The 17,714-nt window shown below is 40.0% G+C and overlaps 1 protein-coding gene across 1 annotated transcript in view; it reads right to left on the bottom strand.

Annotated features, from left to right (window-relative positions):
* The window catches only part of PDE10A (phosphodiesterase 10A), a 226,168-nt gene that overhangs the window by 40,329 nt on the left and 168,125 nt on the right, over positions 1-17,714 (bottom strand). The window contains exons 17-18 of the mRNA XM_077761207.1: positions 3,490-3,632; positions 1,623-1,706 (exon numbers count right to left, since the gene is read on the bottom strand). Coding sequence (XP_077617333.1) covers positions 1,623-1,706; positions 3,490-3,632 — 227 coding nt within the window. The remainder of the gene's footprint in view (positions 1-1,622; positions 1,707-3,489; positions 3,633-17,714) is intronic.

Raw genomic sequence — 17,714 nt, forward strand, 5'->3', positions numbered from 1 at the left:
ATTTTCTAGATGAATGACTATCCTTTCAAAGTATTATGGTACACTCAAATTATTAAGTGGCAAAGGGCCACTGTGTATGGCCTGACACCATACACAGAACAATATGACATGTTTAAAAAGATTTTTTTAATGCTTATTTATTTTTGAGAGAGAGAGAGAGAGAGCACGCATGCAGGAGTTGGGGGGTGGGGGGAAGAAAGAGAGGGACTGAGGATCCAAAGCAGGCTCTTTACTGACAGCAGCGAGCCTGACAGGGGGGGTTGAACTCATAAACTGTGAGATCATGACCTGAGCCAAAGTTGGACACTTAACTGACCGAGCCACCCAGGCGCCCCAAAGCTATGTTTTTATTGTGCAACATTGTTGTTATATTTTATTTTCATATTTCATGTATTTCTACTTATTTCAGGCCCTACCAACTCTGTCAAGGAATTTAAGGCAGCTTAAAAGAAAAGCACATCAATATAAAACAAGGCTCTTTGAAATACCAAAGAGATAAGACTTCCTAAAACTTCTAACAATATATAACCTTTACTTTTATCCACTGTAGCTTTTCAAATGTCTTTGGAGAATTAGGTATGTCATTTTAGGAGTTCCAACTGGTCCAACTCTCAGCTGATACCTAAGAAATGAGTGCTGTTATTTACCCTGTGTGCACTCTTTCAAAGGAACGATTTATAAAAGTCACCAATAAAAGGACAGCCTGGGTGGCTCAGGTGGTTAAGCACTGACTTCAGCTCAGGTCACGATCTCACAGTTTGTGGGTTTGAGTCCCGTGTAGGGCTCTGTGCTGACAGCTCAGAGGCTGGACCCTGCTTCGGATTCTGTGTCTCCCTCTCTCTCTGACCCTCCCCTGCTCACACTCTGTCTGTCTCTCTCTCTCTCTAAAATAATAAACATTAAAAAACCAAAAGTATGAGAAGACACAGAATTCAATAGCAAAGGAGTGACAATTTAGTTTCAGAGAAACCAAGAGCTTTTATAAGCCACTCAATGATTAAATGAGTAAAAGAGAGAAAAAGAAAATTATTCCCTGCATGTGTGTTTAAGTTGTAAAAAGTTAAGTGGAAAGTCATGAAAGGCCTCTAGGACAGGCCACAAGAGAAGGAAAGACCCACAGGGGAAAAGAGCCATGGTGAACTCACTAACGAAGCACTTGGTGCTGAATTAGGAGACCTGTGTCCTCCACACCCGTTCTCACAGATATGGGCTGGAGGTTGGAAGTTGATGCTAAATTTAATCCATGTTTTCCAAAAGCCTCTTGAAAATAGCATGTAATGATGTGGAGTAGTAACCCCTCGCTCTTTCCGTTACACAGCCTAAGGTGATTTTCCCCCGTATTTTTATCATCACCTGGTAGAGACATGGTTGTTAGCCGAGGGACAGCCACCTTGGCAAAGAGCTCGGGGTCCGGGGGCGCTGTAAGGGAAATCCAAACCCCAAAATCAATTTGTCCAATAACCTCAGCCTTTTTTAATTTAAATATTTAGAAAAAAATTTATTTATGTAAGGCATATTTTCAGACAGTTATCAACCAAGGAAGCGGCAAGGCATTTAGGCAGGGGGAGGAAGGGGTCCTGTCACTCAACAGCTTAAGAAAGAAGTTTCTGGGTCACTCATACCAGGATGTCCCACAGGACCGATGGACCATGTAGACAAAAATTCCAGGCCACATGTTTTCAAAAGGACCAATGTCAAAGTGGAATCTGAAACGAAAGAACACAAGGCTGATTAGTAAACATAATTAGGATAAACATAAAAACAAATCAAGGAAGTAATTTAAAATTTTGTCTATTAAGAAACTAAAAAAGCACTGAGAGTTTAGCCATCTCTTTTCCTGCTGTCTTAGTCCCAACTTTGTTGTATTAAATGTTTCCAGGAGGAAATTCCACACAGTCCCTTAGGAACTCAGCCCAATATTTAAGCCATTGCTTAATTTTCTATGAAACAATCTTTAAAAAATGATGTTGTGGTTGTTATCAGAGCAATGAAAAAGTACAAAATAATTTTACTGTGAATACTGCACGTGTTTCACACGACTCATAGACAAGAGGGAAAAACAACTTTTCTTAGAGCTGAAAATTATTCTATCTCCCATCTAAGCCTAGAGAGAACCTTCATAAATACAAACATCCAAAGTTATTATGCATTTTGCACTTGCTAACGTACCTACTAAGATTTACCCCCATGAACAATGGTAAAATATTTAAAAGAAACCATCTTTGTCTAGTTACACTTCTGACGCCGGATGTGTGAGTTTTGCACACCCAGCAATTCTCCGACCACCTGCAGATGCCAACTGATGCCCTCTAATGCGGTGTTTTTCTGACACCACCCAGAGCTAGTGTAGACAGCACGGGTCCGGCTCAGTCCCACAACACTGCCCCCGACTGTAGGTGTCAATCCAAAGCCGCCCACCCTTTTGATCCTCAGCTACAAATGAGAGGTTTCCACCCCCCTTCCCTTAGGTTTTATAAGGCGCAATAGCTCCCAGAACTCAGGGAAACACTTCACTTACTATTAGCAGTTTATTATTAGGGATTCGAGTGAGGAACAGGCAAACAGAAGAGAGTCATGGGGCATGGCACGTGGGAAGGGGTGAGCTCTGGCCCGGTGGTGACTGAGTCACCACCTTCCTAGCACCCAATGTGCTTATCAACGCGAAAGCCCTCCAAAACCCTCGTTCAGGGTTTCTGGAGGTTCCATTCCACAGGAACATTTGATTAAATCACTGGTCACTGGTGACTGACTCAATCCCCAGCCCCTGGCCCCTCCCAGGAGATCTGAGGGTGGGGCTGAAAATTACAACCCCCAAACCACATGGCTGGGTCCTTGGACAACCAGCCCCCAGCCTCCTAGAGTCCTTCCACAGCAGAAACTCAAGTGGGGTTGAACAAGTGTCATTATGAATAAGAAAGGACACTTCTCTCCCTCCCATCACTCAGGAAACTCGAGGGTGTAGGAGCTCTGAGCCAGGACCTAGCTATGAAGATCAAATATATATATTTCTTATGGTATCATAATATGTATTGTACACAAACCATTAGAGGATAAACTGAGGCGAATAAAAAAATCTTAAGAGCTTATTTGAGCAAAAATCCACTCTAATAAGACAGTAGCAAGCCTTTTGGGACAGGAGCCAGCCGAGAATTCTAAAATTCACTTTGTAAATTTAAAACTGCATGGAAATATAAACTTTTAGATATTTGAGCTTCAATGCCACAGTGAACAATAAGTACTATATGGTTTTAAGGAGGCAAAAGACAAAGGAGGGAAAGCCAACATCTAAGTCAACCCATTTCAAGATGGCATCCAACATCTAAGTCAACCTGTTTCAAAATGGCATCCGGATTCTTTTTTTCTGAAGGCAGAGATGTGGCCTTGATTCCCACGTTCCATCATAAGACAGGAAGCTCCAGTGCTATCCCTGTTTTGTGTTAGGCTGAATCAAGTTAAGACTGTTGCGGAAGAAACAGGACAAACACTCACAATTCAATCTCCTTGCAGAGGCGCACCGGGAGGTTAAAGCTCATGAGGCCTTGCCACTCCTCGGCGGTACAGATGCTGTGGTAGGACAGCTTCTCCATCGTCACCCGGTAAATGCACTCCGAGTGTCGGATCCTGTGGTACATCTGGAGGGCGAACCCACAAGGTCAGCAGGAAATTCAATGAGCGTTTAAAGTAGGTACGTCACTAAAGTTCAGAATTGGGTACAAGAGAATCGGTCAGAGCTAGAACTGAAACCACTTTTATTGACCATTAACTGCTATTACCATGCATTTCTATATACACTGAAGACATCCACACGTGTGCCCCTGAAGATACAAAATGCCTGTTTTTTATTTCTTGTTCTTTGAATTGTATCTCCATTTTAAAAGGCTTGTTGAACTCTGCAATTATCTCTGGATAGTGAGATTACTTGGTATTTAACTAGTGGCCCCTTATTCCTAGGCTCCCTGTCTCCAGAACTGGAAGAGACTCCAAGGTCTGTTGTTTCTAGGCCACCCAGTCTATGGTATTTTGTCACAGCAGCCCAAACACATTGAGACAGAGACTAAATGAGTCAGGAGTTAAGACTGCTTTTCTAGATCTCCTTTTAAAAATATTTATCTTAGGGGCGCCTGATAACTCAGTGGGTTAAGTGTCCAACCTCAGCTCAGATCATGATCTCACAGTTTGTGGATTCGAGCCTCGTGTCGGGCTCTGTGCTGACAGCTCAGAGCCTGGAGCTGCTTCAGATTCTGTGTCTCCCTCTCTCTGCCTCTCCCCCACTTATACTCTGTCTCTTTCTCTCTTTCTCAAAAATAAATATTAAAAAATAAAAAAACAAAATATTTATCTTAACTCTTGGTGACCTCAAAGTCCTTGGGTCCACAGAGTCTCAACAATGTTTGACCATGAAGTTCTTTATCAGTAAAAGAATTTTGGGGATGCGTGCCCAAAAAATGTATACTTCTTTAGTGATTATATGCACAGGCAATGTGCAGATATATTGTTTATACTAATACAGAAATTTAAAAAGATAAAAAATGGAAAGTATATATTTTTTAATATTTTATTTTATTTTATTACTGCATAGGATTTTTTGTTCTTATTAAACAATTACAGGCTTTGAAATGAAAGCACTAATTACATGTATGTTGTTAGGCGTCAAGTTTTTTCTTTAATAATTTGTGAGATGGTGATGTTAAGGTCTGGGTTCAGTTTGATTTTTATTTCAATACTTAGATTTTCAGTTATGCGATTAGAAAGAGATATGCCCTAAACACCGCAGATCCAAACAGAATAAAGATAGCGCTCTTTGAGTTCTGCTTCCTGGCCACTGATAGTTTTGGCTTAAATTCACATAACTTTCCATTTCCCCTGATGAATATCAGCTCATCCTGCAAACAAATTAGTTGCATCTTTATATATATCTCAAACAGGTTCATTATGAAACTTAATGAAACTCTTCACGGAGAAGACTTTAGTAACTTAAAAGCTGTTTCATAAAGTAAAATCATAAAAAAAATTCCATTTTAAAGGAAGAAAGAGAGGTAAAAGGGAATAAAGAAGAGATGAAACAGCAACATGACTAGAGATTTATACTTAAAATGTGAGAGTTGAAACATCCTAGTTAAAAGGCAAAAATTGCCAGACGGAATAAAAGGCAATACCCACCTTATGCTGTTCACAAAAATCCTACTTTAAAAATAAAGACACAAATGAGGTCAAAGGATGGAAATTGTATACCATTTCATACCAGTGAAAAGAAAGCTGGAGGGGCTGTATTACTGTCAGATAAGGTAGGTTTCGAGCAAAGACTACGAGCAGGGGTAAAGAAGGATAATTTCGAATGATAAAGGGGTCGATTTGTCAAGGGGACCTGATGCTCTTAAACGTCAGCTGGTTTTCAGCGGGTTCACAGAGGCCACATGGTGCAGCACGGACAGCAGATGTGACAGACGGCGCTGGACCGACTGGACACGCACGCGCAAACAAGTACATGCACGAGGACCCTTGTCTTGCGCCGCACACAAAAGTTTACTCCAAATGGATCTCAGGCCTAAACGTAAAACCTAAACTTCTAGAAGAAAGCATAGGAGGAAATCTTTGTCACTTTAGGTTAGGCAAACATTTCCTGGAGATGGTACTGAACAGCATGATCATTAAAAAAAAAAAAAGAAAAAGAAAAGAACTAATAATTTGGACTTCTTCAAAGTTAAGAACTGCTCTTAGAAAGAAAGTGTTAAGATAATAAGACAAGTCAAACACTGGGAGCAAATATTTGTAAATAACCTACTGATAAATGACTATTTAGCAGCATGAAATATGCAGCTATCAGACCCAGGGGACCACATGGCCATCAGCTCGGCTGAGTTTGTGGCTCAGGGTCCTGCGATTTGAAGGCTTGAGGGGAAGACAGCCTTGGCTGTGCGGGGCGAGAGGATGTGCTGAGTTAAGAACTCTGTGAAGAGAAGAGGTGACTATCCCTGTTTGAGACTGTGTTGGAAAACAGTCCCTACCCACTGAGGAAACGAAACTCAACCTGTAGCTTATGTAACTGTAGTTTCCCAATGTATACTGTTGGCATACAATATCATAATTTTAAGCTAAAAAAATGAACAAACAAAATTAGTTTCCAAACCATGAACACTTGCGGCACCTGGGGAAAGTTATACAATCCTGGGGGTACACATCTCCCACAGAGGAAATAATTCCAGATGAATCGGAGTAAGTAAATAAATATCAAGTAAATAAGGAAATGAGTAAATGAACTCAACAAAGGAGAGACCAGCACAAGCATGAATCAACAGATGGGTAACCCTAAGATCTGAGTTAATAAGAGAGATTAAAAATACACTGTTGTAAAAATGTAGCATTTGGCATGTGACTTCCTACAGCTGTGAAGCTACTCTAGTTTACAGAAATCACAGCACCAAAAATGCAAAGGAATGAGAACTATTTTTTCTTGACCAGATCCTAGGGAGATGTGTTTAAGATGCTGTCTTTCCTTTTTTTAAATTTTTTTTTTTATTTTATTAAAAATGTTCATTTATTTTTGAGAGAGAGAGAGACAGAGCATGAGCAGCGGAGGGGCAGAGAGAGAGAGAGAGGGAGACACAGAATCCAAAGCAGTTTCCAGGCTCTGAGCTGTCAGCACAGAGCCCGACACGGAGCTCGAACCCCTCGAACCGTGAGATCATGACCTGAGCCGAAGTCAGATGCTTAACCGACTGAGCCTCCCAGGCGCCTCAAGATGCTGTCTTTCTTAAAGACAGGCCCAAACTATCATAGACAACCCACAGAGAAACCTTTCCATGTGAACATTTGCAAATGTGACAATATTCTTCTCCAGATCCTTTCCTTGATATGAAACCAACAGGAGAGAAGAAAAAAAAATGTACGTATGCACATATATATTACTTTTGGTGTTATGTTCCTAGTAACAAGGATAGTTTCGTTTAGAAGAAAGCAAAGAGAATTAAATCACAAGAAAAATGACCTAAGCTGTGCGTCCTGACATGCTTCACGGTATGCGAAATGGAGACGTCCTGTGAGTAAGAATTGCTGACTTCTCTTACTCTGTGAATGTACATGTTTTCTCTTAGGGTTGACCTCAAAGTTCCCTCTGTTAACTCTTTCTTGCTACTTTCTAGGGAAAACTGAGTCAAATACCAATTAAAACAAAAAGAAATTCAGCTCGTGGAAACAATCAACCAGCTATATATGTAACAGTGAATTGGGATTTTATGAAATTGACTATGATGACTAGTCACAAAACACAAATATCATGACTAACTAGAGCTAAGCACAAGGGGGTATGGCTGGGTACCATGTACTAGGAAGCTTACCTATCTACTACCTCGTTTAGTCCTAACAGCAAGCTGATGCTTGGTATTAATTCCTACTCATTAGTTTAGGAAGTAGACATAAAAGGAAGCAAACTAACTTTCCCAAGGTCAAAAAGTTGGAAAGTTGGAAGTAGTGGTATTAAAATGCACATACATCTGCAAATGGCAGGATTTCATTCTTTCTCATTGCCAAGTAGGATTCCATTGTATATATAAACCACATCTTCTTGATCCGTTCATCAGTTGATAGATATCTGGGCCCTTTCTATAATTTGGCTATTGTTGATAATGCTGCTATGAACATTGGGGTACATGTGTCCCTGTGAATCAGCACTCCTGTATCCTTTGGATAAATTCCTAGTGGCGCTATTGCTGGGTCATAGGATAGTTCTATTTTTAATTTTTGGAGGAACTTCCACTGTTTTCCAGAGTGGTTGTGGCAGTTTGCAGTCTCACCAACAGTGCAAGAGGGCTCCTCATTCTCTGCATCCTCACCAACATCTGTGGGCTCCGGAGTTGTTCATGTCAGCCATTCTCACAGGTGTGAGGTGGTATCTCATGGTGGTTTTGATTTGTATTTGAGGAGCGATTTTGAGCATCTTTTCATGTGTCTGTCTTGCCATTTGCAGCAACGTGGATGGAAGTGGAGACTGTTATACTAAGTGAAATAAGTCAGTCGGAGAAAGACAGGTATCATATGTTTTCACTTGTATGTGGAATTTGAGAAATTTAACAGAAGACCATGGGGGAAGGGAAGGGAGGGAAAGACAGTTTCAAGCAGAGAGGAAGGCAAACCATAAGAGACTTTTAAATACAGAGAACAAACTGAGAGTTGATGGGGGGTGGGTGGTGGAGGGGCGGAGGGGAAACTGAGTGATGGGCACTGAGGAGGGTGCTTGCTGGGATGAGCACTGGGTGTTGTATGTAAGTGACGAATCACGGGAATCTATTCCTGAAGCCAAGAGCGCACTGTATACACCATATGTTAGTTAACTTGATGGTAAGTTATATTTAGAAAAAAATTTTAAAATAAAAAATTAAAATATTAAAAAATTTTTAAAAAATGCACATGTCCCTGATTTCCAGATTGATATCTGAGCGATATTCAGCATCCTTCAGCACAAAATGTGGTCAGAGAATGATTTAAAAGGGTAGAGGGAAAGAGAGTGTCCAATGTGAAGGAAAAGTTCTGTCTACCACAGAGCACGCACACCTGAGAGCTATGCCCTGGAAATCAACACAAGAATGGACACTGCCTGTACTCAGCACCTAGAGTAACCTCAACAAGTACAGACAGACATGTGGGACGGGAAAGCACCCAGGCTTCAGGGTCAATTAATTCTGACCCTGTACCCAGCGCAGGATGTTTTAAGTGCTCAGTTCCTATTCGAGAATTAAGTGAGCATGTTATTTATTTATTTATTAAAATGTTTTTATTGTTTTATCTATTTCTGAGAGAGAGAGGGAGACAGCATGAGCAGGATAGGATCAGAGAGAGAGACACACACAGAATCCGAAACAGGCTCCAGGCTCCAAGCTGGCAGTCAGCACAGAGCCCGATGCGGGGCTCGAACCCACGAACCGCGAGATCATGACCTGAGCCGAAGTCGGACACTTAACCGACTGAGCCACCCAGGCGCCCCACTGAGCACGTCATTTATAAAATTTGTGGTCCTAGAGTCAAAAAGAACGTAAGTCTATTAAAACCAGTTACCTATATACTTGTAGACTTGGAAAAGGAATAAAGCGTTTATACTTCGTGTCACCTAAAAGATGCAGCCTAAGAACTTTAATTCAGTAACGTTTTCCTAAGAGTATTCAAATTAAAGATGTTAGAGGGGAAAAGTGTGCATTACCATGTTCCTAATAACAGAGAGAGGTAAATTTTAGTGAATATTTCTATTTTTAAAAAATGTTTATTTATTTATTTTGAAAGAGAGAGAAAGCGAGAGTGTGCGAGAGAATCCAAGCAGGTTCCACACTGTCAGTGCAGAGCCTTACATGAGGCTCGGTCCCGGGAACGGGGAGATCATGCCCTGAGCAGAAATCAGGAGTTGGACGCTTAACCAACGGAGCCCAAGCGTGCCTCAGTGGGCATTTCTAAGAGAAGTTTCGCTGGAGGTATGTAAAACTCAAGCGTTGTACCCAACATTCAGTTCATCAGCTACAGACACAAATTGAATTTACATAATTCTCCTCTGAAGTAACATCACACATTGTTAAACTGTCTATCAATTTATTCCAAACGGTTTGATTAATCCTATCTTTGCCTTCTCATTTATATTACATTGTCTGTGAAGGTTTTCTGTAACTTTCCCCCATGCTGGGACAATTTATCACACTCTCTTAGGTACCACCTACTCTGTATCTTGTATATAAAACTTTAAAAACACTTCTTAATGTATCTCTCTCTTAAGCAATCTTAGGAAGGTCAGTGTCATGTGAAAAGTCTACTTCAGATGCTGGCTCTGTCACACGTCTGCTGCTGTGTGATCTTGTGCAAATTACTTAAGCCCTGTATGTCTGTTTTCTCTTGTGCCAAATGGAAATGATAATTGGCTCAGGACTGCTGTGAGACTAACTGTGTCTTTTGCGTGTAAAGTGTCCAAAACAGAACCCATCACGGAGGAAGCGCTGTAGTTCTTACTATGATCATCTTACACCCACTGTCTGGGACAGAGAAGATAATCACTCCGTGGTTGGTGAATTCAGGAACGGAGTGAGGTTGTACCATGTATTAAATCGGCCCTAGCCAAGCGATTTCATTTTAATAGTGACTTTTTCTCCACATGCCTTTAATGGCAAATGTCTTCTGATCCAATTGTAAAGATCTAATCTGCTTTAAAGGATTGTTTTCTCTAGGCAGAAGATGTGACACGTATTATTACTATCCTGTTGGCTTTTGGCATCATATCAAATTATTTCTTTAAGAGCATAATATGCATGACTCAATTAATTGACTTTTTTACTTTTAAAAGACATTTCAAGTTTTTTTAAGTGGTTATTACTGCTCTGTTAACAGTACGAGCATTATCTATTAATGAAATGGAGATGTTGCCAATCAGAGGTGTGCCTCCTCTGATACAAGATCTGATACAAGGGGTCCAACCAAAGAGAAGTACAGAGGAGCTAAACGATACGAGGGTTCATATGGCCACGTGCCCTGCCTCTTGGACAAAACTTTTACTCAAAGACGATGAGCCAAACAACAACAAAATGCCATTGTATTATCACATTCACTACTACAAGCAATTTTCAGGGGCACCTGGGTGGCTCAGTCGCTTAAGCATATGACTTCAGCTCAGGTCATGATCTCACAGTTTGTGGGTTCAAGCCCTGTGTCGGGCTCTGTGCTGACAGCTCAGCACCTGGAGCCTGCTTCGGATTCTGGGTCTCCCTCTCTCTCTGCCCCTCCCCCAAAAATACATATTAAAAAATTTTAAAAAACAATAATAAAAAGAAGCAGTTTTCATGTAGGAAACAAATAATTTCAAGAATAGAAGTATTTTTAAAAAAGAATAGAAGTATTTAAAAATTTCTGGGACTGACATGCTTAATCTGACTCGGTATCAGCAGACAATTAAAAAGTACTTCATACTGGGGCCTGGGTGGTTCAGTCAGTTCAATGTCAGACTCTTGGTTTTGGCGCAGGTCATGATCTCAGGGTTCACGGGTTCAAGCTCCATATCGGGCTCCGTGCTGACAGTGCACAGCCTGCCTGGGGTCCTCTCTCTCTCTCCCAAAATAAATAAATTTTTAAAAAAGTACTTCATAGTAGTAGCACAAGGCTCTTCATATTCACGATCTTAATAAATATTCATAAGTATTAACCTTAATAAATGTTAACATCCTCTAGAAACAAACAGAACATTGAGGGAAGGACAAGGTGCCCACAGATGTGATTAATGCCTGGGACGTTTACCACAAGGTGTTTTCCCTGATCTTCATATGGAAGCTCGGGGTAAAAATGCTCAAATGGGGAAGCAAACTTGCTCAAAAAAAAAAAAAAAAAGACATGCAGGTGCCAGCATGAGGCCTGGATTCAGATCCTCACCTCTGCTCTGGTGGTCTGTGGACCAATATTTGTAACTGAAGAAGGCCCTGAAAACCGCACCGTGAAGAAACCAGCGCTGTCTTACTAAAACTGGGAACTATCTTCTTTTCTATTTGGAAGGATTCTTGCTCCAACAAAGAAGCGTTACTGCAAAGAAGATATGAAAATCGGCCTTTTTCTGAATCGGAACACGATTGAAAGAAACTCAGCTACGGCTTCTCCTCAGGCTGGAAGGCCAGGAAGGGGAGTGGAGAAGAGCAGTCACCCCAAAGCTGTAGATTCTGATAAAGAGGCTAAGTTGGAGAAACCATCAAAACAATATAATTTTTATAACCCCTAGTGAGAAGAAATAGTCACAAACTCCACAGAGAGCTACAATGGCATCACACAGATTGGCAACTTCTACCGTAAGTAATTTACCAGAAAAAAAAAAAATCAATGTAAAGACAGACCGCCTGGTAGCTTACTCATGACTTTTCAGCAGTGTTATTCTAGTTGTTTAAGTTTGGTTTTAGTTTCATATAAACATTTAATCATGTTTGCATCCAGGTTTTATGATGCAGCACTCTGCGGGTGTGAAGAACTTTGGGCTCGCTGGGCCAGCTCCTCTGAGAGTCAGCTGAGTTAACTCATATGAATTAATTAATAATTCATATTAGTTATCATACAGTGTAATATTGGTTTCAGGAGAACTTAAGTGATTCATCAGTTACATATAACACCCAGGGCTCATCCGGACAAGTGCCCTCCCTAAATGCCCCTGGCGCATTTAGCCCATTCCCCACCCACCTCCACTCTCACAACCCTGTCTGTTCTCCGTATTTAAGAGTCTCTCCCTTTTGTTATCTTATTTTTCCTTCCCGTCCCCTATGTTTATCTGCTGTTTCTTAAATTCCACATGAGTAAAACCATATGATATTTACCGTTCTCTGACTTATTTCACTTAGCATAGTACACTCCAGTTCCAAGGATTTCCTTCTTCTTGATGGTTGAGTAATATTCCAGTGAGCGCGCGCATGCGCGTGCGCCCGCACACACACACACACACACACACACATATCACATCTTCTTTATCCATTCATCAGTTGATGGACATTTGGGCTCTGTCCATACTTTGGCTATTGTCGATAGTGCTGCTATAAACATTGGGGTGTATGCACCCCTTTGAATAAGCACTTTTGTATCCTTTTGTATAGCCAGTAGTGCAATGGCTGGGTTGTATGATAATTCTATTTTTAGTTTTTTGAGGAAGCTCCATAATGTTTTCCAGAGTGGCTGTACCAGTTTCCATTCCCACTAACAGTGCAAAATGGTCCCCCTCTCTTCGCATCCACCTCAACATCTATTGTTTCTTGAGTTGTTAAAGTTAGCCATTCTGATGGGTGTGCGGTGGTATCTCACTGTTTTGATTTGTATTTCCCTGATGACAAGTGATCTTCAAGCATCTTTTCATGTGTCTGCTAGCCATCTGGACGTCTTCTTTGGAAAAGTGTCGATACATGTCTTCTACCCATTTCTTTACTGGATTATTTGTTTTTCAGGCATTGAGTTTGGTAAGTTCTTTATAGATTCTGGATATTAACCCTTTATCTGATATGTCATTTGCAAATATCTTCCATTCCTTTGGTTGCCTTTGAGTTTTGTTGATTGTTTCATTTGCTATGCAGAAGCTTTTTACCTTGATGAGATCCCAATAGTTCACTTTTGCTTTTATCTCCCTTTCCTCTGGAGACAATTCTAGTAAGAAAGTGCTGTGGCTGAGGTCAAAGAGGTTGTTGCCTGTTTTCTCCTCTAGGATTTTGATGGGTTGCTGTCTCACAGTTAGGTCTTACATCCATTTTAAAGTTATTAGTGTGTATGGTGTAAGAGAGTAGTCCGGGTTCATTCTTCTGCATGGTGCTGTCTGGTTTTCCCAGCGCCATTTGCTGAAGAGACTCTTTTTTCCCCTGGATACTCTTTCCTGCTTTGTCAAAAATGAGTTGGCCATACGTTTGTGCGTCCATTTCTGGGTTCTTTATTCTTTTTTAAATCTTTTTAAAGTTTATTTACTTTTGAGAGAGAGACAGCATGAGTGGCAGAAGGGTAGAGAGAGATGGGGACAGAGAGTCCCAAACAGCCTCTGCACTCTCAGTGCAGAGACCGACGTGGGGCTTGAACTCACAAACTGTGCGATCATGACCTGAGCCGAAATCAAGAGTTGACGGTTTACTGACTGAGACACCCAGGTGCCCCTGGGATCTCTATTTTGTTCCATTGATCTTTGTCGGTTTCTGTGCCAGGACTATACTGCCTTGATGACTGCAGCTTTGTAATACAGCTTGAAGTCCAAAATTGTGATGCCTCCAGCTTTGGCTTTCTTTTTCAACATTACTTTGGCTATTTGGGATCTTTTCTGGTTCCATAAAAATTTTGGAATCTAGCTCTGTGAAGAATGCTGGTTTTATTTTGATAAGAATTACATTAAATGTGTAGATTGCTTTGGGTAGTATGGACATTTTAACATTTTTTCTTTCAATCTACAAGCATGGAACGTTTTTCCACTTCTTTGTGTCTTCTTCAATTTCTTTCATAAGCTTTCTATAGTTTTCAGAGTACAGATCTTTTATCTCTTTGGTAGGTTTATTCCCAGGTACCTTAGGGTTTTTGGTGCAATTGTAAGTGGGATCAATTCCTTGATTTCTCTTTCTCTTGCTTCATTATTGGTGTATAGAAATGCAACTGATTTCTGTACACTGATTTTTTATCCTTTGATTTTGCTAAATTCATGTATTAGTTCTAGCAGTGTTTTGATGGAGTCTTTCAGGTTTTCCATGAAGAGTATCATGTCATCAGTGAAGAATGACAGTTTGACTTCTTTGCCAATCTCTGTCTGATTGCTGAGGCTAGGACTTCCAGTACTGTGCTGAACCGTGGTGAGCATGGACATGCCTGCTGTGTTCCGACTTTAGGGGAAAAGCTCTCAGTTTTTCCCATTGAGGATGATATCCCATTGAGGACTGTGGGTCTTTCACACATGGCATTTATGATGTTGAACTATATTCCTTATATTCCTTTCTTGTTTTTTTTTTTTTATTAAGAAAGGATGTTGTACATTGTCAAATGCTTTTTCTGCATCTATTGAGAGGATCATTATGGTTCTTCTCCTTTCTTTTATTAATATAGTACATCAGGTTGATTGATTTGTGAACACTGAACTAGCCTGCAGCCCAGGAATAAATCCCATTTGATCACGGTGACTAATTCTTTTAATGTACTGTAGAACTTGATTCCTCTATCTTATTGCAAATTATTGCATCCAGGTTCATCAGGAATATTGGCCTGTAATTCACCTTTCTAGAGGGGTCTTTGGTTTTGCAATCAAAGCAATGTAGGCTTCATAGATGAGTTTGGAAGCTTTCCTTCCATTTCTATTTTTGGAACAGTTTGAAAAGAATAGGTATCAACTCTTTTCTAACTGTCTGGTAGAATTCCCTTCGGAAGCCATCAGGCCCAGGACTCCTGTCTGTTGGGAGATTTTTGATAACTGATTCCATTTCTTTGCTAGTTATGGGCCTGTTCAAAATGTCTATTTCTTCCTGTTTCAGTTTTTGTAGTGTGTGAGTTTCTAGAAATTTTTCCATTTCTTCCAGATTGTCTAGTTTGTTGGCATATAATTTTTCACAGTAGTCTCTTATAATCATTTGTATTTCTGTGGTGTTGGTTGTGATCTCTCCTCTTTCATTCATGATTTTATCTTTTTGGGTCCTCTCTTTTCTTTTTGAGAAGTACAGGTAGGGATTTATCAATTTTGCTGATTGTTTGAAAGGACTAGTGTTTAGTTTCATTGATCTGTTCTTTTTGTTTGTTTCTATAGCATTTTTTTCTGTTCTGATCTTTACTTCTTCCTTTCTTTTGTTGGTTTTAGGCTTTATTTGCTGCTTTTCTAGCTCCTTTAGGTATAAGGTGAGGTTGTGTATTTGGGACCTTCTTACTTCTTGAGAAATGCAATGCACTTTCCTCTTAGAACTGCCTTTGCTACAACTGCCTTTGGTGTTTTCATTTTCATTTGCTTCCAAGTATTTTTTTTTTTAATTTCTTTAATTTCCTGGTTGACTCATTCATTCTTGAGTTGGATGTCCTCTAACCTCCATGTATTATTTGAGGGCTTTTCAAATTTTTTTCTTGTGGTTGATTTTAAGTTTCATAGTGCTGTGATCTGAAAATATGCATGGTATGATCTCAATCTTTTCGTATCTGTTGAGGGCTGATTTGTGACCCAGTATGTAATCTATTCTGGAGAATGTTCCATGTGCACTTGGGAAGAATGTGTATTCTGCTGCTTTAGGGTAAACTGTTATGAATATATCTGTTAAATCCTCTGGTTCAGTTTGTCATTCAAAGTCATGGTTTCCTTGTTGACTGTCTTCTTACAGGATATATCCGTTGCTGTAAGTGGGATATTAAAATCTCCTAATATTATGGTATTATTAACAATGAGTTGCTTTATGTTGGTTATTAATTGATTCATATATTTGGGTGCTTCCTAATTGATTTATGTATTTGGATTCAAGTTGGGGGCATAAATATTTACAATTGATAGGTCTTCTTGATGGATAGACTCCTTAATTATGATATAATTGCCCTTCTTCATCTCTTGTTAATAGTCTTTGTTTTAAAATCTAGTTTGTCTGATAGAAGTGTGGCTACTCTGGTGTTTTAAAAAATCTCCATTAGCATGATAGATGGTTCTCCATCTCCTTACTTTCAATCTGAAGGTCTTTAGCTCTAAAATGAGTCTGTTGTCGGAAGCACATAGATGGATCTTTTTCTTTTCTTTTTTCTTTTTCCTTTTCTTCCTTCCTTTCTCCTTTCCTTTTTCTCCTTTCATTTCTCCTTTTCTTTCTTTCTTTTCTTTCTTTCTTTCTCCTTCCTTCCTTCTAACCATTCTTATACCATCTGTCTTTTGATTGGAGCATTTAGTCCATTTACATTCTGAGTCATTACTGAAAGATATGAATTTCGTGCCATAGTGTTACCAGTAGAGTTGGTGTTTCTGGTTCGCTGGTCCTTTGTAGTCCTCGTTGCTTTGGTCTTCTCTTTTTTTTTCCTCCACTCAGAGAACCCCCTTAAAATTTCTTGTAAGGCTGGTTTAGTGGTCATGAATTCCTTTAGTTTTCATTTGTCTGAGGAAGTCTTGATCTCTCCTTCTATCGTGAATGACAGCTTGCTGAGTAAAGGACTCTTAGTGAATATTTTTCCTATTCAGCATGTTGAATATTTTCTGTCACTCCCTTCTGGCCTGCCAAGTTTCAGTAGAGAGGTCTGGTATTAACTTTATGTGTCTATGCTTGTATGTGAAGGACCTTTGGTCCCTAGCTACTTTCAGAATTCTCTCTTTGTATTTGTATTTTGCAAGTTTCACTATGATATACCGTGGTGTTGATCTGTTTTGTTGATTTTTTAAAAAAAATTTTTAAATGTTTTATTTATTTCTGAAAGAGAGAGAGATAGCATGATAGGGGAGGGCCAGAGAGAGAGGGAGGGAGACACAGAATCTGAAGCAGGCTCCAGGCTCTGAGCTAGCTGTCAGCACAGAACCTGATGCAGGGCTCGAACCCACGAACCATGAGATCATGACCTGAGCCGAAGTCGGACACGTAACCGACTGAGCCACCCAGGCGCCCTTGTTTTGTTGATTTTGAAGGGAGTTCTCTGTGCCTCTTGGACTTGGATGCCTGTTTCCTTCTCCAGATTGGGGAAGTTCTCCACTATAATTTGTTCAAATAACCCTTCTGCCCCACTTTCCAGCTCTTCTTATGGGACTCTTATGATACAGATATTGTTTTGTTTCATGGAATCAGTTCTCTAAGTCTCCCCTTGTGATATAATAATATCCTTTCCTTCTTCTTTTAGATTTATTATTTTCCATAATTTTATCTTCCATATCAACGATTCTTTCCTTTTCTTCCTTGATCCTCGTTGTCTGCGTATCCAGTTTGTTTTGCGTCTCAGTTTTACTATTTTTTACTTCATCCTGATTAGTTCTTAGGTCTTTGATCCCTGCAGCAAGGGTTTCTCTGGTGTCTTCTATGTTTTCTTTTTCAAGCTCAGCTAGCAGTCTTACGATTGTTTATCTAAATTCTTGTTCAGATATATTGGATATATCTGTTTTGAGCAAGCCTCTGGCTGTGATTTCCTCTTGACCTTTCTTTTGGGGGTGAATTCCTCTGCCTTGTTATTTTGGCTAGGTTTCTGTCTTTTGTGTATTTTAGCAATCCATCACCTTAACAACTTGGCCACCTTGTCCCACTCTTTTGGGTGTTTTAAAAGTATGTTAGATCTCCTGC

This window comes from Crocuta crocuta, unplaced genomic scaffold (assembly GCF_008692635.1).
Source record: "Crocuta crocuta isolate KB4526 unplaced genomic scaffold, BGI_CrCroc_1.0 scaffold455, whole genome shotgun sequence".
Classification (NCBI taxonomy): Eukaryota; Metazoa; Chordata; class Mammalia; order Carnivora; family Hyaenidae; genus Crocuta; species Crocuta crocuta.